Source organism: Sciurus vulgaris, assembly GCF_902686455.1.
Source record: "Sciurus vulgaris genome assembly, chromosome: 16".
Classification (NCBI taxonomy): Eukaryota; Metazoa; Chordata; class Mammalia; order Rodentia; family Sciuridae; genus Sciurus; species Sciurus vulgaris.
Window position 1 is genome coordinate 35,557,792 of NC_136477.1, and position 22,531 is coordinate 35,580,322.

General features: G+C 38.1%; 1 protein-coding gene across 1 annotated transcript in view; it reads right to left on the bottom strand.

Annotated features, from left to right (window-relative positions):
- Nucleotides 1–22,531, bottom strand: part of LOC306647149 (uncharacterized protein) — a gene marked incomplete at its 3' end in the record, with an annotated part of 600,113 nt that overhangs the window by 311,707 nt on the left and 265,875 nt on the right. The window contains exon 3 of the mRNA XM_079116162.1: nucleotides 9,825–9,893. Within this exon, the coding sequence (XP_078972288.1) occupies nucleotides 9,825–9,893 (69 nt within the window). The remainder of the gene's footprint in view (nucleotides 1–9,824; nucleotides 9,894–22,531) is intronic.

Genomic DNA, 22,531 nt, shown 5'->3' on the forward strand with positions numbered 1-22,531 from the left:
TCTTTATAACTGATCCTGAGCAGAGCATTATAGACGCCAGCGACCTTTAGACATTGAGGATTTGGCAAGCACACAGAGATAAATGTTGGGATAAGAGTTCACTGATTCTGATGGGCTTAGACTTCTCTGGGGCCTGAAGCCATTTCTAGGGGATGGAAGAAACAAAAAGAGAACAAATTAGAGTAATGGCATTTCTTTTTATTAATGAGGGTGACCACATAATTTGTCCCCCAAATCAGGATACTTTTGCAAATGAAAGGATAAGCTATTAAAACTTACCCTATAATAAAGTATAAACTTCAGACTGTCCTGACCAAATCAGGTGGAATGATCGCTCTACAAATAAGCCATTCTAGCAAACAGAAGGAAATTAGCATTAAATCTGGAAGACACAACCCTGACCATAGACTACATGTGTTCAGAGAAAGTTTGTATCCAATTTTGGAGGATAGTTATCAACTTATGTTTATAAAGAATAATCAAAACAGAATAAAATTTTAGTTAGTCAAAACTTCCTTGGAAAATTGCCCATACACTGATATTTGCTATAATTGGGTTAAGGGGTTCACAGGATTCATTATACTATTCTCTTTATTTTCATATGAGTTTTGGAAATTTCATCATAAATATTTTTGGGGGGGAAGTACTGGGGATTGAACTCAGGAGCCCTCAACTACAGAGCCACATCCCCAGCCCTATTTTGTATTTTATTTAGAGACAGTGTCTCACTGAGTTGCTTAGCACTTCACTTTCATTGAGGCTGGCTTTGAACTCATGATCTGCCTCCCTCAGCCTCCCAAGTCATTGGGATTATAGGCATGCACCACCATGCCTGGCTTCATCATACACATATTTAAAAAAAAAAAAAAAAACTCAGATATTTTCATTAATAATGACTGAATATTTTAAATCTCCTAATAAATTAGTTTATTAACTTGCTACAGAATTACTATCAAAAACAAAAGAGAAAACAACCAAAGTTGAGAATGATATCATATTGAGCATTCTCAAATTACCCAAATAACTACAATAGTGGCAAAATTTCTGCATTGATTTACAGGTAGGAGTCTATTTGGAGAGCAAATCAGAAATTCTGTCGTAAAGCTCCGTTTACACAGAAGTCATATCATGTATTTTTATACAGATGGCAAGTTGATATTGAATGGCCTAGGGTAGTTGTGATGGAGTTTATAGGATATTAAAGCTTGCTGTATTCATCATAAGGGGGTAGACTATAATAAAGATGCAGATTAACCCCAAATCTCAGTGGTTTAAGAACAGCAAAGATGTTTTTCTGGCTTATGCAACTGCCCATCAAGGACAAAATGGGTTGCACTCCCCTCACGTGCCAGGGATTCAGACTGATAGAGATTCTTTCATACTGAAACTGCACTACCTGGAACACCTGGCTTGTTTGATTAGGCAATAAAAACTAGGGAACTACAGATAGCTTCCTATTCTGTCAGATCAAAAGAGACATGTCCCTTCCAGTAGCATTCCATTGACCAAAACTGTCCTACAACAAAGTCATCCAATGCAGGGGACCAAATACAATAACAGATGCACATTATGATTTTCACTATACCTCAGCCACTCCTTCAGTCAACACTGCAAGAAAAGTACAGCCTATGATTTCTTGATCCTTAAAAATGAGTGAACATTAAATGAGACTTAAAAGGGCATTGATGTGTCTGAAAATATTTGTTCAGCAAATGAATCATAAAGAGACAATTTAGAGGGTGAAACTTTTAACTTTTTCAAGCACCAGGTAATATTCATTTTTATATAAGAGGCATGATCAATGCAAATCGATGTGAACAATTCATTCAACCCGGCATAGCTGACATTTAACTGCCAACATTTTCCTACTCATTAGTATGGATAACAGTAATGTCTACTTGAATATGAGTCACTATTTCAGTTCTCTACTTTTGCACAACAAACTACCAGCTGGGTTGAGTTCCTTCACTTGGGGTCCTCTATGGGGTTGCAGTCAGATGGTATCTGAGACCATCTGAAAATGTCTTCTCTCATATGTTCAACATCTCTAATGGGATTGATGAAACAGGTGGATCTGGCTGGGAATCTCTCTTTCCACTGGCCTCTCTGCAACACTCACTTGTACCTCCACACAGCATGGGATTCGCAAGAGAGCTGGGCATCTACATGGCACATAACTTCTTTCAGAATGAAAATTGTACAAAGACAAGGCCCCAACTGTAAGATCACCTAGCATCTAGGCTCAGAAGTCCTCAGGTCAGACCATAAGCCCAAATATGGTTGAACACATGTCTGTTCCTGATGGTCACTGGCAGGAAGGTGTTACATAGACAAGGATAAGCCATTCTACAGATCAAAGTCAATGACAGGGCTAGCTAAGCTCCAAACAGAGGCAAGGACACAGAAGTGTGAGTACTAGGAGGCAGGGTTCATTAGGGTACAATCTTTGGAGACAAAAATTGACAAAATCAGGTCTAATTTTCTGTATTCTATGAATTTATTTTTAAATTCAAGTCCTCATTTATAAATGAGATTTCATATTATAGCAAAATTTGCTTTCCCAGTTTTATCCTTCTCTTCTAAATGAACTATAAATAAGACAAGATGGTTTACAAATGCATAAGAAATTAGATTTCAGATTTCTCTTGATGTCTATATTTATACTGCTGGGATGTTACCTAGATATGAACTGTATTTAAGGACACTGTCACTTTGCTATTTTGGTCAGATTCTCAAATATATAAATGCAAATATTAGGACAAATGTAAGTATCAGGAAGGACAGCACAGGCCTTCCATTACATACATATATATATATATATGTATATGTATATACACACACACACACACACAATCATAAATCACATAGGTGTGTGTAAAAGACAGCTGTCTAAAGTACAGAGCCTGGAATTACCTCATGAACAAAAACTTTTCACAGAACACCAACAACAGATCGGCTAAGCTTACTTCATGACTGTAATTGAACTGGATAAAAATAAGCATGTCCAAGCATAGAGAAGAATGAGATCACTATCCAAATCACAAAAGTGACCAAGCATCCCCCTCACCCAGGTAACATTAGTGACCATTGCTTCTTTACTACTTATGTCTTTAGCTTTGCTCCTGTATCCTTCTAGATAAAATTATTAAAATACCCAATCATACAATTGCCCTCACTTCCTAAAATTACCCAATCCTGAACAAAGTCCACTTTCTCAACTCTGATCAAAATCATCTAACCAGACCCAGGTCCCATAACAAGTCCCTAACAACCTCCTCTTACTTGTAAACTCTCCTTTCCATGATGTGCTGTCTTCATGCTGCTATAACAAAATACCTGAGGCCTTTTCAAGTCTGTTCCTCCAAATTATTTTAGTCTCTAACTCATTACCCTGCTCCAAATTTGCTTCCACATTTTCAGATATTTGCTCTAACAATGTGCCACTTCATGGTACTAATTTCAATCTCAGCCCATTTATATTGTTATAATAAAATACCAGAGACTGGGTAACTTAGAAAGAACATAAATGTATTTTTTCACAGTTATGGAAGCTTAAAGTCCAAGACTGCAAGGTGTCAGCAGGTTTGATAGAGTCTGGTGATGGTCTGACCTCTGCTTCTCAATATCAAAAAGATATCAAGAGCGTTAAATGAGATAATACATGTAAAGAAATTATCAGAAATTATAATGCTTTGTTGGTTTTCCCTCTGTGGGGGCAGGATGTATGTTGTTTCCTCAGATGATAAAATGAACAGAAGGGATCAAAGCCATTCACTCAGTCACCCTATAAGGGTCCTGATCCCATCCATGAGGACTAAGTCCTCATAATTTATTTATCACCTCCCAAAAGTCCTACCTCTTTAATACTAATCTATTGGAAATTAAGTTTCAACATATGAATGTTGGGGAACATATTCAGACCATATGCCCAGATATAGTTGAACATGTGTCTATTTCTGATTGATATTGGTTGGTAGATGTTACAGAGGTATAAATATAGGTAAACAGTTTTTGTATCTCCTTATATTGTAAGCATATAGTTTGACAAACTGCCATGCAGATAAGCCAGAATATACAAGTTCACGTTTGTCTCCATGGATACCATAAAACCAAGCAACCATACATATGGTCTCAACACTCAGATTCATCACAGAGATCTCATGGCTACCACATTAATCCCCAATGTAGAACATGGATAACATAAAAGCACAACATCACGACTGACCAATGGTTCAGAGTTAGGGTTAAGGTTAGGACTATCCTGGTCTCTGGCCACCTGTACCTCTCCCACCATAATGCTGAAGGTAATGATGGGGATTTCACCTCATCAAAGAAGGAGTGAACTCATTCTACCTTAATGGATTCATAAGTTTCAGGTTTGATGCTACTTACCCTCAGGTAAAGAGAAGGTAGAAACTAATGAGTTAAGGAAAGAAAAAAAAAAAAATGATAGATGTGGATTCAAAGTCCCCATTTCCTGTTCTATTTCTATTATTATTTCATAAAATCATTCATTCATTCATCAGATATTTCACAAGCCCTTACTCCTTGAAGAGTACTAGATATGACAATATAAAAATACATATGAAGGGCTGGTGAGATAGCTCAGTTGGTAGAGTGTGTGCCTTGCAAGCACAAGGCCCTGGGTTCGATCCCCAGCACTGTTAAAAAAAAAAAAAAATACACACACACACACACACACACACACACACACACACACAAGACAACCTCAGAAAAATACTCACTGTAGCTTTTTAACAGTGGGACACACTCCCCTTTTTTCTCTTATGAAACAAATAAATGTTCTCTGTTTCTCTAGTTTAACATGAATCCTTCCTGATACCTGAAACTTAAGTCATTGGCCTTGAATCTTGCCAGTTCTATCTGCTACTATGAGACACTACTGTACGATCTAATTGAACTCCCTTGAGTCAAGTGTTACACCTGAACACACTATTTCATTTTTAAAAAATTCACTGATTTTCATTTTTTATTTATTTTTTTTTATACCAGGAAATGAACCCAGGGGCACTTAACAACTGAGCCACATCCCTAACTTTTTTCTTTTTTTTTTTTTTTTTTTTTTTTTTTTAAGAGACATGGTCTCACTAAGTTGCTTACAGCCTCCTCACGTCGCTGAGGCTGCTTTAAACTTGCAATCCTCCTGCCTCAGTTTTCTGAACCACTGGGATTACAGGCATGGTGTTTACTTTTAATGAGATAAAATTAAGGTTCCAACCTTGTCAAGGATCACTGTGAACACTAAGTTTACCAAAGTGTCAATGAATCATCTATCAATTGATCACTATTGAACAAAACTTTACATAGAAACACAGTACTTAGATTGGTGTCCATTATTCAAAGGAAAAAATTTTCAATTTATAAAGCATAAAGTGATAAATTAATATTCACAAGAAATCTTCTGAATGTGAGAGGGTCAATATGGAGAGAAGAAACCTTTCCAAAAAGAAATATGTAAGATGCACAGAAAACCTATCACAATTTTAGTTTATCATCGTGTGTTTTGAATTTGAAGATACCAGTCAGCTAGTCACCACTTTCAGCTGTTTGATTTATTTCTAATGACTGTTCTATTTGGTACAGATATTCATAAGCTTATAAAACTGTATAGTACATCACTTACAAAGTGCAAAGCAAGGCAAAGAAAAACCATTTCCTTACAAGTACATTTTCAAATTATTCCAAATTAAGCACAAAATGATGCTTTTCAAAAGAAAGCATATTAATAAGTATGTTAAAGTCTACATTTTGCAATTTGTCTTTTTGCAACTAGACTGACCTATATTGAAGTTGATATGAGCCCTTTTCCAACAAAGAAAATCATACAAATATAATTCCCAAATAGAACAAATATCTAAAGGCCAAAAATGTTACATTCTGGTCAGTTCAAAATATTGGTTAAAATGATTTTCAGTGACTTTACTCTAAAACCTTTATAGATACAGTAAGAAATAAGGGCACTGGAATCTGACAGAACTAACCTTGTGTCATTCGACAAGTCAATTAAATGTTCAGGTTGTCAGTTCTTTCATCTGTAAAAGTATGACATCTTTATCAAAGAGATATTGAGAGGATTAAATAAGATGGTGCACATGAAGAAATTAGCAGAGACCACATTAATGTTGTAACTGTTAGCAATGATGATAATGATTATGAAGGAACAGTGATTATTTTAATTCTCACATGAGCACACTTCTATAAAAGGTAAGTATTCACCTGTATACTGATTTACTTATTGTGTATCTGTTTGTGTCTATCTCAGGTTTTCAAGTAATGAAAACAAATAATGCAAGACCCACTTGGACTCTGGTGAATATAAACCCATGACTCAATTTACATATATATATAAATATATATATAAATATATTTTATATATAAAAATATATATATAAATATATATAAATATATACTTAAAGAATATATATATATTCTGATATATATATATATTCTGATGCCAAAAATCAGAGGAAGACATGGGAGCTGGAATTGAGACGGCAGTTGTACTTTTAACCTCAGACCGAGAATCTGTGTAGGTATTTTCAAAGACTGAAGCCGATAAGCCTATTATATGGCAAACACAAAAGACAAAGGTTTTTGCAATAAACACAAATTTAAAAGGGAAGAATTAGAGCATGAGTAACAAAGAAGAGAAATAATTATTCTGTGTGGGACAGGGTTGTGAAAGGATTACCACCCACCAGGCCACCTCAGGAGAATAAATCTTCAGTTTTCAGCAACAGCAAGGCTAGTGAGCCTTTAAATAGTCACATAAAATATATAAAATAAAAATTCACTCTTAGAACAAAAGAATGAAGTATATAATGCCATGATAGATGCATTAGTTCAAAAACAGCTAGACCAACTTTCAGAAAAAAAAAAAAAAAAAAAAACAGTCCATACCATGCAGTGCATGGAATTTAATATAGGAAACTAGTTACAAGGGTTTTGAAAGGGTTAACAAGTCAGCAGGGAAGGCTGAAAGTTGCCATTACCTCTCCTGGGGGCTCAAAAAACAAAAGACATTGCAGTCAGAGGCCAGGACACAGGGCTGCCTCTTAGGAGCTGTATCCACCCAGGGGCTCAGACAGTAGAGAGAAACTTCCCCAAGCAGATAGAGAGGATGAGGAATATCCCAGGCTTTCCCTGACTATCTACTTTCTAATTAGCACCAGTTTTTCCACAAAAACAACCTACTTGGAAGGTGGTTAGCAAGAGAGCCTGAAAAGGGAGACCAAAGGGTGGATCATGTAATACATCTATAAGAAAAGGAACAAATGTCAGCACGACACACATCTTCGAAGGAAATTTTTGGAATGTAGAAAACCGTACCACTGATTTCACTTACCATTAAAGGCAACCCTCAATCCAAAAGAAATAAAAAACCAATATTAGTTTTAATCAGGGTATCATTTGGAAATGCCACCCAGTTATGTCCCTCAATTAAAAAGACACCTCTAAGGTTGAAAGTCCCACCCTCCCCTGGCTATAAATACATTTCTTCCAGTATGTGACACATAAAAATGAAACCCATTTTTAATTTATTTTTTATTGTAAATAAATGGTGTACAACTTGTTTCTCTGTACATGAAGTAGAGGCATACCATTTGTGTAATCATACATTTACATAGGATAACGGTGTTTGATTCATTCTGTTATTTCCCCCCCCCACCCCTCCCCTCCCTCTTTTTCCTCTATGCAGTCCCTCCTTCCTCCATTCTTGCCTCCCTCCCAACCCCCATTATGTATCACCATCTGCTTATCAGTGAGATCATTCGTCCTTTGGTTTTTGAGATTGGCTTATCTCACGTACCATGATATTCTCCAATTTCATCCATTTGCCTGCAAATGCCATAATTTTATTATTCTTTATGGCTGAGTAATATTCCATTTGAAACCCATTTTTTAATACCTTGTCCATTCTTGGATTTCAGAGATCATAAGTATTCAAAGAAAAAAATTTGGAAATATTTATAAGATGGTCACTATTTTAACTTGCCTAGAATATTAAAACTAGACAAATGCCATCTAAATGTTCCATAACTTCATAATATAACAGTCATTTTAACCACAGAAAACTAAAAGGACCTATTTCATTCAAAGGACTGTCCCCAGTTTTCCCCATCTTCACTCCTCGTTTCATGGCCTCGCATGCACAGCTTTCCAAGATCAGCACAGACTTGCAGAAAAGAAACTTGGAATTACTCCCTGGGAAGTTCCCCGCAAAGGTCCAGAAGGATCTTACTGACTTGTAAAATGGAATGAGTTCTGGAATAGAGCATAGAATCTTAGAGCAACTGAAGTCATATAATCCTGAACCATATCAATCTCTGGGTCTCTCTTGCCTTAGACTAGAGCTTAGATTAGAACATCCCCAAAGACTTTCTCAGGGTGAGAGCAGAGAGGCGAGGCATGACTTGTTCAAGTCTGACCCTAGAAACTCTCAGCACGAGCTGAGAAATACTGATTCATAACCCACTGTGCACCTTCCTGCTATCACTAGTAGATAAGAAATGGAACCTGGAAATTCAAAGCAACCTCTGTTTCTTGGCATCTTCCCCTTACATCTGCCCCATGCTCGGCTCACATTCATGAAGCAGTATGGCCTTCCAAATTTACCAGGTGCTACGGCATCCACACAAAACCCGTGCCAAGAAGGGCAGAGCCTCACCTCTACTTCGACTTTCATCAACCCATTCGAGATAAGAAATAGGCACTGTGAGACAATAGTGCATCATGAAGGAATTCATTTTTCTCATTACTCGTATTTATGGAAAAGATCAATTCATCATTGATAACAAAAAGGTAAAAATGAACACACAAAAAATTTCCCCATTAGCCTGAAGTTGGAGTACATTAGCACCAATATTCTACTTCATAGAAAGGCTATAAAATGGAGAGGGTATGTTAATAGGAAGTATTGATAATGTGCTTGTCTTTGAAATCACTGTAGAACTTGAGGTGACCTGAAAAGTCTAAGAAGGAAATTGAACCAATAACTCAAAGGATAGTGGGAGCTCATTTCTTCTTGATCTCATAACTAGTAGATGATTGGAATGTTTGTCCTACCCAGCTGTTAGTACAAAGCCAGCATTCCATACTCACAGCTTCAAGAATCAAAAGGCATGACCACACAGAGACCCATGCATCACAATGTTGTCACCTTTGCAAACTGCTCACCAACAGAAAAGACCCTGTTGTTTTGTACACAAAGATTTCACACCAAGACTGGCTTAACTTCCCTTAAAAAAAAGGTGAATAATGCTTTGTATTTATTGACCTGAACAGAGGTTTTTAATCACCCTAAAAACTAAGTACAAAAGCAGTCCTTTGAAATGTTAGTAGCTTTTCCAAATATATTTAATGTATACACAGAGCTACTGTGTACCATACATGTGAATGCACATATATGTGGGTATGTACACAATTTCCTGGAATAAAAGATACAGAAAGGACATTGTTTACTGAGGGGAAATAAGACAAACTTCATTTCCAATAATTGCAAGACTGATTTTTTTTTTTCCTTTTTTATTTACCGAGGAGGGCTTTGGAAGGGGAACTTCACCATTTCCAAGCCTCTTGCCTTTCACTCATGGTCCCCCTCAAAAGCCCTGAATCCAATTGAGGTGGAAGAAAATAATCCACACAATGAATTGCACAGCCCTTTATCAAAAGGGGCCACGTTTACAGAAAGAGTAGACAAGAACCCAGTAGCTTCCACAGTAGCCCAGTGAAAAAGTGAATACAAGTTCAAGCACACTTCAAGGAAAACAAGTACATGGAGGTTCTTAAAAAGAGCATATTACCTGATGTGGCTGTGAACTGGACCATCTGCCGTAGGAAGGAGCACCTGAAGACTTGCTGGCTGAGGATCTCTGAGTAAGGGGAAAAAAGAGATTTTCATGCTGTCGCCCAAACAGAAGACACTTTATATTTCTCTAAACGAACGACTTGTTCAATGTCTATGGTTCCAAAACTTAACACAACTTAGACTCTGAACGTAACCTTTCTGTTTTACATGTCTTAAAGTCTACTGTCCGTGGCACATAGAATGGTACAGACAGGAGAGCAAATCTATCTAGATTCAAATCCAATTTTTGTTGATGTTGTTTTTGGTGTATGCTTTTCATTTACAGACAGGGTTTCACCATGTTGCTTGGGGCCTTGCTAAGTTGCTGAGGATGTCTTTGAACTTGTTCTCCTCCTGCCTCCTGCATTAGCCTCCAGAGCCAGCCTCCCGAGTCACTGGGATTACAAGAGTGCACCACTTGGCTCAAGTCCCAATTTGTACGAACTGTTTGAACCCACCTCCTGTCTCAGTTCTCTCTTCCACAATGCTGGGATAATCATTTCTATATTATGAATTTGTGTGAGGGTCAAAATGACATTATGAAGCACTTGGTAAAATGCTATGCATACATAAAGCATTAATTCAACAAGCAGGAAATAAACCACATTATTAGAAGTTCCTACTTGAAAGAAAACTGGCATAGGAATATTGAAGTTAATAAATGAGTTCCTTTGAGAGTCAGTCTTGTTATGAAGAGATCCTTCATCTTAGGAAAGACCTGACCACATCTTTGCTCTCACCTCACTGGGCTTGAAAAGTGCTGCAATCCCATTGTAGATCAACTCATCCAAAACCATTCTTAACTCCCATATTCTTTGCATCTACCACTAGAAAGCCCCATACTGTCCCAGCATTCCTCCTCTCCAGGAATGGACCTGAGTATGACTCTTATGAGGGAGAATTGTTTTCCTGATCAAGGGCAAAAGAGGCTTGTACCTTTCCGCCACTTTTCTTCCTCTCTAAATGTAGGCATGCTACCTGGAGCTGGAGCAATAATTTTGTGAACATAAGGAAAAGACCAGAGGAGAGCAGAGATGCTGACTTTGATCTTCTTAAGCAAAGGAAGCAAAGCTTCAGGCTGCTATTTTTTTTTTCTGAATCCTTCTTATGCAATTGACCATAATCACATTTTCCTGCTACTTGCAGAGTGTAATGATACATTCTGCTATCTCATTCAAATGAAAAGTTAAATTATAAGAATTTAATTCATCAGAAACGTATGGGTACTACAGGCAGAGAGAATGGAATGACAGGGGCATGAAGATGTGCAAGAGATTGGAACTTTTGAAAGTGATCAGCACAGCAATGTATAACCGCCAACTCCTGCATTCACCACCACGCACTGCATCCGCCTTTTGGGGTTCCTGTGTAATTCCATGTTGGCCTTTGCTGATTCTGACAGCTTTCCTGAATCTCTGCCACACAGAGGATGTCATACTGGCTAAATGCTGTGCTCAATCCAACTTCTTTCTAGCATCTGACCATCTGAGGAGGCAGAGCTGGGTTCAGCTCCCAAGCCTCCCCAGTTCCTGAGGTTGATGGAGTTGGACCCTAGAGCAAAGTATAAGTGGAACATTTGGTTCTCAACTTGAATGAAGGGTGAGCTAGCAAGAAGACAGCTAGAAGTTCACCCAAAAACTTAACCATATTTCCTCAATGACAAGAAACAGAAATGAACTTCAAACAGATCAGACTCTACTACTGAATAATCATGACCTTTTCTGATATTCATTTTCCTAATTGTGAAATAAGGTTAAATTAGATGGCCTCCATATTAATGAATCCAGCCACAAATCTGTACAAATTAGTGATTCTACACTTGTGGAGTGCATAAATGATTACTGGTTATAATATGGCAACACAATGTCCACAAAAAGATTGGATTCCTCTCAATATTAGATTTTTAAACACCAAAGAAATGTCTTAAACTGAATTAATTTGAAAATGTTTATAATTCAAAATAGTCCCTGTAAGCAAAAATAACCAACACAGTTTCAGCACCATAATGAAAATACAAATAACGGGGATAGAAGCAGACCTCAAACTGATCCGCAAACTTTCCTTTATTCTGCAGAGTCGTCAATCAGACACCAAGTGAGGGTGGGGCTCATTTTCTGTGTAAGGAAATGACCCATGGGTTACAGAAGGAGTCTGAGTTTTGTAGTTTACAATGAGGGTGAATTAATCATTGGAAACTGCAGACATGCCGTTCTGACAGTCAGGGAACTAGTTGTGCAGGTTAAAATTTTAACTCAGGAAGGCAGTTGTAAGAAGTTTGAAACTCCTTATTACCAGGAGGGGTAGGAGCTGAGATCCTGAGGGATGAAAACTCAAATCCCACCCATTGCTTTTCATCTACCTCTGGAATTTAGTTTCCCAGAGTTTTGCTATTTACTGTGCCTCAGTTCAGGATTAATTGGCAATGGGAAAGGATAAAAGACCAGGGCCCAGCATTTCGGTATCTGCCTCCTCCCGATGTTTGCCCTGGGTGGAGATGCTGGGGATGAACCCAGGAAGGGATGAAGGTTTGCCCTTTCCCTCAGGGCCCATTGTTACTGGGAAAAGGATTTACTGCGAGAGGTTTAATGTTGGGCTGATTTCTCTCCCTCCTCTCCAGTCACATTGTTTTTCTGTTTTTTTTTTTTTTGTTTTTTTTTTTTTTTTCCTGGGAACTGTCTTGTAGGAATATTATTTTCCATAACCCTTCAGACCCTTGCCTGAATATTTCAATAGATTCCAACTTCCCTGCTTTTTTAGGAGCGGGCTGTCAACTGGTTTCCTAGCCTGATGATTTGGACTTTAGCAGACGTTCTCTTCAACAGCAAATCTCTCTAAATCACAATATTTTGGAATTCACCATCGGACTAATATTTGAGGCATCATGTTTTCGGAATATAACTCATCTTTGTTTAATGCCACAATATGGGGGTTCTGAAATTGCAATAATAAATTTTACCTTTGTTATCAGGAAAGCCAAGTTTTGGTTTTTTAAACAAAATAAAAGTATGGTAAAGTCAAGCTATGACAGTTGATAAGCAAAGCACATTTTAAAGAAAAGGAAGATGTGAGGCTTGCAACCCACAGTCCAGTCATTAAGGAACCTTGGAGTGGGAAGGGAAGAAGATGGCACTTATGGACTTGAATGCAATAATAACTCAATATGAAGCGCACACATATCCCTTCTGGATAAGTGTCACAATATTCCCATGCCCACGCATAGCTTAACTTTTAACAAAAGGTCACACACATTTCAGCATTGACAAAAGTATAATTAACTTTATAATGGTAATTGCAGTCTATTGTGATTCACACATTCATGTCCTTTCTAGTGCTGAGGCTAAATGTGAAAAGCAAGAATTAAACAACAAAACAACTGGTCAGCCTCAATTACAAAGGAAAGACAAGATATGACAAAGTTCAGAAGAGTGCAGTGGATGTGGCTATAGTCGAAAATCAAACTCAGAGCTCACAAAATCTGGTCAAGTTTCCTTGATGCGTTTTTGGGAAGAACTAGCCATAATGTGTGGTTTGGATTTCAGCCTGCATGAAAACAAATGTACCTGACAAACCAGCTAAGTAATTGTTCACATTCTCATTTTCCTCTTACCAATGTCCCCAGCAACCAGTGGTTAAACAAAGGGCAGAATCCAGATTTAATAATGAGGCATCCTTGTTGAAAATGCAAATTCTCTGACCTCAGGAATTTACAAATTTCTACAAGTGGGATCCAGAGATTTGCATTTTAAGAGGCTTTTTAATTTATTTACATGAAATTTTAGAAGCCAAGAAAATTTCCAGAATAATCCCTGTACACCCTTCTATTGCCACAGATAGTCACTGAAGTTAAGTTTTCTCTAAGTAGATAAAATGACCACTCAAACTCCAGAAAAACACTTCCGGAAACTGTAGGAAGTTACTTAGGGAAGAAAGAGTCTGGGTTTTAACTGATTGATACAGATTGAACTTTGAACCACAGGCCAATTAAATGACTGGGTAAGACCTTTAGTTTAGACACCTACCTTCTCCTTGGAAAACTCAGTACCAAGAAAGGTCATTGCCCTTCTGATCTGCTTCCAACCCACCCACCATTACCCCTTACCAGAATTCTTACCACATTATCTTCAAAGAGCCTTCTAAATATAGCCACCTCTCACAGACTGTATAGTTAGGGTGGGCAGTGGGGGCAAAGTGGGGCTGGTCAGTCTGTTTCTGGAGTACAGTAATTTCCTAGTAAATATCAAACTAATTAATAACTTCAATAAATTAATCCTATTCACCTCTGGCAAGTATGAACAGGAGACAGTTGAAAATAAGGGACAGGGGTGATCGAAGGAAGTGACATTCTTGAGAACCAGTACCTATAAAACTTGGTAAGACTCAAGAGCCCCAATGTCATCTGTAATTTCTTAGAAAGTGTAGCATCGTTGACCCAGACTTCAAGAAATTAACCTGGGGAGTTCCTCAATATGGTTTCACAGAAAATATAAATGGCAGAAGCAGTCAGGGCAAGAAATAATGAAAATGGCAGAAACCCCTTTGAAGGTGAAGTTCATGATGTACCAACTGAAAAGCCTCAGGAAGACTGTGAGGTCACTTTGAAAGAACTAGATGATCTCCAGAAGCAGGCAGAAGCTAGAAGACTCAAAGAGGTATTGAGACTACAATATTTACCCTACTTTGCATTTTCTCTCTCTCTTTCCACAGGCAGGTGGTGCTTGTGGAAATCCAGGTTACTGATGTTACAGAGAATGGAGTCAAGGAGGAAATGAGCATAGAACATTTTGGTGACAAAAGCATACAATTCAGTGGATTCCTCTTTAATAGACCGTGGTGTTCAACAAAGAAAAAGGGAGAAGTGCCATGTAGGAACCTGGAAAACAGACCAAATGCACTGGCAGTTTAGTGTCAAGGAATGACGCCAACTGGTACAGAGTGAACGCCAGCCAACCAGGCAACTACTGTGCTCGATCCCATCACTGTCCTATGCCTGGCTAGCTTCCTTCAAGTCTAATTGCCCATCACCATAAGATAAGAAATTTTAGGAACATGTACATTTTTCAGTAACTGGAATTTTTCCTGGTATGGCTGCATGAAGCCTTGAACACATTTGAAGAAAGAAAAATGAAAAATCGATCAACAACAGTGTTAGAAGTTGCCAATTGGACATCTGCATTTCACATCTTAGCACAAGAAAGTCATTGACACATAGGATCCAGGAACCAAGATGGGTTGTTCAGACAGACTGAACTCTGGATGGCAGACCTAAGTTTTGGAATTTTAATTTCAGCTGGAAAAAAACAGGTTTCCAACCCCAAAGAAGTGAATTACGCAAGAAAGAAGACCAGAAAAGCAAATGACCTAGACAGTAGTGGCATCTTCAATACGCAAGGTGTGGCACGAGAAACTACATCGATTCAGAATTTCCTGAGGGTCTATGCTACTGTTCTCCACTAGATACATAAGAAATAATGTCTACTCTATCCTATATAAACACAGTCATGGACTAATTGCCCTCATTTTAATAAAAAGTTACTGACCTCAATTATGGAAACCAATAAGTCTGGATCCAGTTCACTCAGAAAAGGAGTTCTAACAAATTGCTAATGCCACAGAGACTCCTAACAATTGGTAAAGGAATGTTATGTAAATGCCGAGCCAAATCTTCCCAGTCTCAATAAATCCCCAGATTATTAAAGCATATGGCAAGAAGCTCACATATTCTCCATGTCTTTTTAATACTAACCGTCCTTTGTTATTGCTTTTTTCTTGATTAAATCGCCTCGGGTTTTGTTTTTTAACATTTCTCCATGGGCCCCACTTTCCAGGTTTTCCTTCATTTCAAGGACCTCCTCTAGGCCACTTCTAAACTCGCCACACTGAACTTGTGCAATCTGATCCTGGATGAGTTACTCACTGTGTCTTTATTCCAATACAAAACATAAAATAAATCTGAGCTGGCCTCAGTGCAAAATAACAAAAGGGAAAAAATCTAAATACAATTAAGCACTAAAAATTGATTCAGTAACTATATTCAATAGGCTTTGCCTTTTGATTTTATTTATTTTCCAGTGAGGGAAGAGGAATAAATGAGTCTCATTTGAGGAGACCTAACCAAGCCTTTGTGCTTTGCTTACAAAAAGCAGATGTGGAATAATAAATACTCAGTCTTCCTCATGGAGTTAAAATGCAGTACACAATTATTGAAATCAAAATGGTATGCCCAGTATTTGCTAGTTCTTTGACCTTTCCTTCACTGAACTTTACAAGCATTTTTGTTCCCTATCTAGTATATGAAAGGCACTCTATTAGTAACAAGGGTTATAAAAAAGGGAGGAAATTCTCCTCTGAGAAGTTTTTCCTGCTCCTCCCTCTTCCCCTTTCCCCAAAGAATCACATCCAAGCCCACTTGGTCATTCTTTATCCCTTTACTCTGTTATAATTTCTTCATAAGTTTCCATTGCTATATGAAATTTCCTTGTTCATGTATTTGTTTTATGTTGTTCATGCCTCACACTAGAACGTAAATACCAGAACAGGGTTGTCTTGCTTACCATTTTTCTTTATTAACCATTACTTACCATCATGAGCACAGAAGTACCTCAGAATATAGAAGAGAGATGAGTTAGTGAGTGAATAAGGTTCCTATCTTCAAGAGTTAACAGCCCAGTGAGGAGCGTACTATAAAATAACAAACTATTATAAGGGATAGTATATAATTGCTATTACAGAAGTATTAGGGGAATGCTGTGAAAGGAGAGATGAAACCTGTTTGAGAGATTCTAGAAAGACTATAGCCAAGATGTGGTGGCCAATGCACTTAGCCATTTTAAATGTACAATTAACTGGCTAGAATTCAAATGACACAGACCACATGCATATGCAAACGACATGGATTGTCAATGAATGAGGAAGTCATGTACAATATTAAAACAAACATTGGTATATTACAACACTTTCCCGCAGAAATGGCAGTGTGTGTTGCTGTAAAACAATTTATACTATGACAAATTTCCTATTGGTGGAAATAAACTATCTTAAGGAGGGTAGGATTTTCTCATTTACAGAAAAATGTCCCACGGGAATAGCGATGCTCCTGCATATGAGAGTTGACGTTGGGGCAATTCCCTGGCCTTGTGTTTTGAGAATAATAGTTTTGAGTGTCCTGAGCAGGGAGAAGAAATGACGGCATGGTTGTCTCTCCACCAACACATACTGCTATCTACAATGTAGAAGCCAGGCTTCAAGATGGCCACGAACAACCTCAGCTTTCTGACATTCACATCATTGTATAATTCCCTCCCATACTGTCCCAGGATTAGTCTGTTTGACCAATAGAATGAAGTGGAAAGGATGACATGTCACTTCCTAGGTTAGGTTATAAAAGAATGAGGTTATACAAGATCTTTGGTGTGCTCTCTCACTCTTGAATCACTCTGAGAGAAGTTACAAGTCACTCTAGGCAAGTCCTACATGCTGAAGAACTTCAGCCTCCTGTTCAAGGCCAAGCTTGAAAACTGATACTTCAACCCCAGGCAAGTCTTCAAAGATTGTCATCCTGGTGAATGACATGACTAGAACTTAAAGATAGGCCCTGACCCAGAACAATCTGCTTACATAATCCCTATCCTTAGAAATGGAGTAAACCAATACATGTTTAGTTGCTAAATATGGAGGTAATTTATTTTACACAGAAATAGATAACTAAAGAACCTTATTAGCAGAAAAGTTATTCGCCTCTTACCATAATACAAGAGAAAGTCTAAAGAATGCAAACAGTAGCTTCTGAATCATACTGAAGGGAGAGGAAAACATTATTCTGAATCATGGAAAACAGGACTTTCAGGACTTTTTTTTCCACCTTTAGGTCCTTTTTAAAAATTAAGTCCCTGGATTTTCACATCATTATTTAACATGTCTTGCAGTCACTTTCTTCAAGGAGACAGAACCTAAGTCCCTGAAGACATGGGCACGAGGTAACCTCCAGCTCTCTTCCAGCACAAGACTAAAAACAGCAAACAGGATGCTCAGTAAATAAATGATAAGCTTCCTCTTATCATGCATCTTTCTCTGTAACTCAACTTGATCTTGCTGCAATGTACAGAAATGGACTGATTCACTTTAGCTACTGGGCTCAATCTGCCACTTTGTCTCAGAGAAATAGAAATTCTCCTCTACCAGCTACAAAACAGGGCAGTACAGGGGGTTCTGCTTCTAAGGGAGTATGTGGAGGTGAAGCACACACAGATCTATTTGGAGAGCTTGAACTGACGTGGTGTTCCCCAAACTGTTATACAGAAACTGTGCCCACAGAATGAGCTACTGGAAAATGACTCTTTGGTCCATTGGGGGCACTGGTACATTCACAACCCTGATCCAACCCAGGGTTCACTCAGTCTTTTTCTATAAGGGACACAGTAAATATTTAAGACTTTGTAAACCATGTAGTCTCTTTCACAACTACTCAAGTGAGCCATGAAAAGTAGCCACAGACTACAATAAACAGTGTGGTGTGGGCAGTGGCAACAGAGGATGGGAAAGCAGTGACTGAGATGGGGGGTCTCTGATGATCTCATGGCTGTGGCATGCCTTGTGCCTGGGAATGTTCCTGTGCAAGGGCACAGGGTGTTTAGTTGTTGTGGTAATGCCCTGCATGAGGAGGCTCTGTGCAAGGGTCCTATCAGCTCTGACCTTGAACTCATAGCTCCTGGGAATAGAGAAATTCCTATGCTAGACAACCACAATGTTTCACCAGCTCCACTTCTCCGGAGCCTGCCCACTTCACAGTAACTTTTAACAATGAACTTTCTTGAAAGCTATACAAAACTCCTGACATTACACTTTGCAACTGTGAATTGCAACTACAGAACAGCTACATAGATGTCCTGGTTTCTGTAACTTTTCTGACTACTAAGAATAATGCTTGCATAGTCTTTAATTATAATGAGATGTATATAAATAAAGATTGCTGGTGGAACTCTTTAGATCTGCATCTTCATCAGAGAGCAGCACTCCACCTGATCCCAGCTTTATCTTCAAAGTCTGTGTATGTGAATCTTTAATTTTCTAATCCCCTTTCGCTCCTCCCTGGAACCACGAGTTTGGCCATGCTGGTGGCAGCAGTGTGGCTCTGCGCCATTAAAACATCCTTGGAAGACAGTCTTGGGTGAGGTTTGGATCACTAGCTTTGCTGTTCTTTTCCCTCCCTGGAATGTTAAGGTACCAGGAAAGCAGGACACTGCTCTGATCCGTCTTTGAAGAATCACTGGGTATTTTAGTGTATAAAAGACCTGAGAATTACTGTTCCACAGATGGTCTTCAAACTCCTGGGGGCTTACTCATACAGAGTGGTCTGCATGGAACTACTAAAATAGCCAAGAGCAATTTGTTCAACTCACTGTCCCAGTATTATTTGTCTAAAGCATCTATGTACTTCTTTAATTTTTCTCTCCTCCTCTCTCAACTCCACTTTTGAGTATCTATTAACATCTCAGAAATCTAGTCTTAGAACAGTCCTGAGGAAATAATGAGTACGCTAACTTGCAGTCTACATCAGCCTTACTGAACAATTTGATCCTAACTCCTCAAGGAACCAGTTTGGAACTTGGAGGGTCCGTGAATACTTTAAGACATACCTGACTTCTTAATTTTATCATACAGGATCGCTCCAAAGCTTTGAAGTCTAAAAAGTTTTTGGTTGGGGGTTTTTAATTTTTTTTACAGAAGACTTATTAATTCCTTGACACGTTTTCCTGGGTCCTCAAACTCAGCACACTCCCATCCCAGAGTGATTACTACTTTTAGGATTTACACTATGAAAACCACCACATTAGGAAGTTACAGATAGGGTTATTACCTCCAGAAAATCCCAAAGTATTAGCGTACTAGCATATCTAGAACCAAAAACTAAGAGTAGGCTTTAGTTAATTGGTCTAATTAATAGATTGAAGGGTTTTGTTTATTTGTTTGTTTTTGTTTGTTTGGTTTGTTGTTGTTGTTGTTGTTGGTACAGTGTTTTCCAAATTTGCAAGACACAGATAGCATGGTCAGGAATTGGCAGAGTTCTTTTAAACAGAGAAATCTTAAATTTCCTCATTCATCACCTATGATTACAGGTGATTATTGGCCGAACAGATCAATCCTGGCACAATGTGGGAGGGGTCTAAACAGGATGTGAATTCCAAGAGGCAGGGATCAGAGGCCATTCTGAGGACCGTCTGCCTCATAAGTTTTGAGGAAATACACCTAGGAAGAATAGTTTTTTTTTTTTTCCTCCTGGATCGGAGACTAATTATGTGGCATTAATCAAGTCGTTTCTGCTCATCTATAAATTGGGAAGGTTGAACTAAAGTCAAATCCTCTGTGAAAATATGAGTCTTTCTATATTCATATATTACATTATATATCTTCAAAGTATTTTCCTATAAATGATGCCACAGGCTGGCTAGAACCCAGTTTCCCAGAACAGGGCTGCCTCTAACCCAGGATTCAACCCCCTTTTTCCTTCAAAGCCATAGGAATCCTCAGGATAGTCTGACCTCCCTTCACTTAGGAGTCACCATGGCTCTGGACTTCACAAAGCTCTTCAAAGCTTCAACTTTCAAAGTTTGAGGAGGATGGTGTCATTCACTGAATCTTAAGAAGTAATCAACCTCCTATTGAATTAGAGATTCGCTTTCCTATCCCATATACTTTGCCTCATCACACAGAGATATGAAACTCTCAGGAAGTTTTCTTCTATAAAAATGCATCCAGTGACATGGTCTGGTGCAATGTAGCTCTCCATGGTTACCCTGGGATTTCCTCCCACCTCTTCATCTTCATTATGAAAGGAAACTGAAGATCAAGTTCTCCTCTGCAAAAACAGCCCCAGATACCACCTCTACTGCAGTAAGCTCCTAACCATGGGCAGTTGGAGCAAGGCCCTGATTTAACCATTTGGATGTGGGTAGCCCAGACAGCATGGACAACATGCCCCCACCATCTAAACTGGACCAGGACTAACCATCCTTCATACTAACTGCCACATATAAAATGCCTTTGTCATGCACACTTCCCAGGACAAGTGTGTCAACAAGTACAAAAACTCTGAAGTTTTCACTCCTTGACTGAATGGAATATCAAAAAAAGTGCTATTATGACATTCCTTCAGAATATGCATGTTGATCCTTCTTGTAGGCCATAAAAGGTGCAGAGAAATCAAGATTGTACAATCCTTAACATAGGGACAACCTGACCCTGTAAAGTTTAACATTTTATACAGAAATAAGCAACTATACACTATTAAAAATATTCCTGAGTAAATTGGGGGTGAAATTATTTCCTCCAAATACAAATTTCTATGGAGTAGAATTTTGTTGCCATCTACACGATTTGAAATTTTGAAAAAAAAATATGAAAAAGGAAAATGAGGTGAAGAATTGAGGGTAATTTTAAGAGAACAGGCATGGGTAAAAGCATTCGACAAGCATTAAATCACACACACAAAATTAACTGACCAATGCAATGTGCATTTAAGTGGAGAGAATTCTAAGAAATTGTGGAAAGGCTGCCCTCTTCAGACACAGTATTTTTTTTTTCTTTTAAAGTTACTATAGATTTTCTACCAATTTTCTATAACAGGGGAAAATAGAGTTTGGGGTAAAATTTTTTTTTTTTTTAAATCAGAGCTTTTGCTCTAATAAATAAATGTCAAACACGTACATGGAGAAACTGTTATTAGGTACTAGTTTGCCTGTCTGGACTTGCCTGGAGTGTGCATCTTATAAGTATTCTGTGTGGCTGCTGAAGCACCTAAGCAAGCTTTGGAATCCTGAGTGGTAATTAATTAATGGAGCTGTCTGGGACTGAAATGTTTACCTCAGCTGTCACGTACCGAAGTACATTCAGAATAACCACCTGAATTCACAATAATTGGCTTTCATGTCATTAGAATTTTTAATAGCCGTGATGAACTCTACTCTTATTCCACACAAAACTCTTGTTTTCTGTTTTATTCCTGTCAATTCTACACAACCTGAAATGACAATTAAGAGAATCCTGTCATAACACGATACATTATGCATAGTTGGGACCTTTGGAGGGCACTAATTGTGTTGTCAGCAGAGTTCCTTAGAATACTCTATTGACAGGTTGTAGGGAAACTGAGTGGAAAACTTCATTTGAAACACAACTTGTGTTTTCTGTATGTCCTGATCTGGTCTCCCCACCCCGACAAGTGTTAATTTTTTCAATGACCGAATTTAAGGTAGAAGTCTAATATAATGAGATGGATTCTAAGAACCACACTCAAAAAGCAATTTTAATTCTTTATAGTCAGTCCTGAATGAATTAGAGCAAAAGAAAAAGAAACCCAACAAATGAGAAAATGATCCCCATTCTATTCTTCTGTAGAAAGAACAGGAACAAGTTTAGTTTGCAAGGTAGCCTATTTTGCTTCATAATGACAATGCAAGGAAAAAGCATATAATATACTCACTTAAACAGAGGTCCTTGGAGAGGGAAATGCTAAACACCGTTTTTGAGAAACAGTTGTTTATGAAAATCAAATTGAAGTTTATAGGAAAATAGTGTGTGCAGCAATGATAACTGTTGATTTACATAGTACTTGACATGCATAATATATGTATGCATCTCAGCAGACAGACATAAGTATAGAACTAAGTT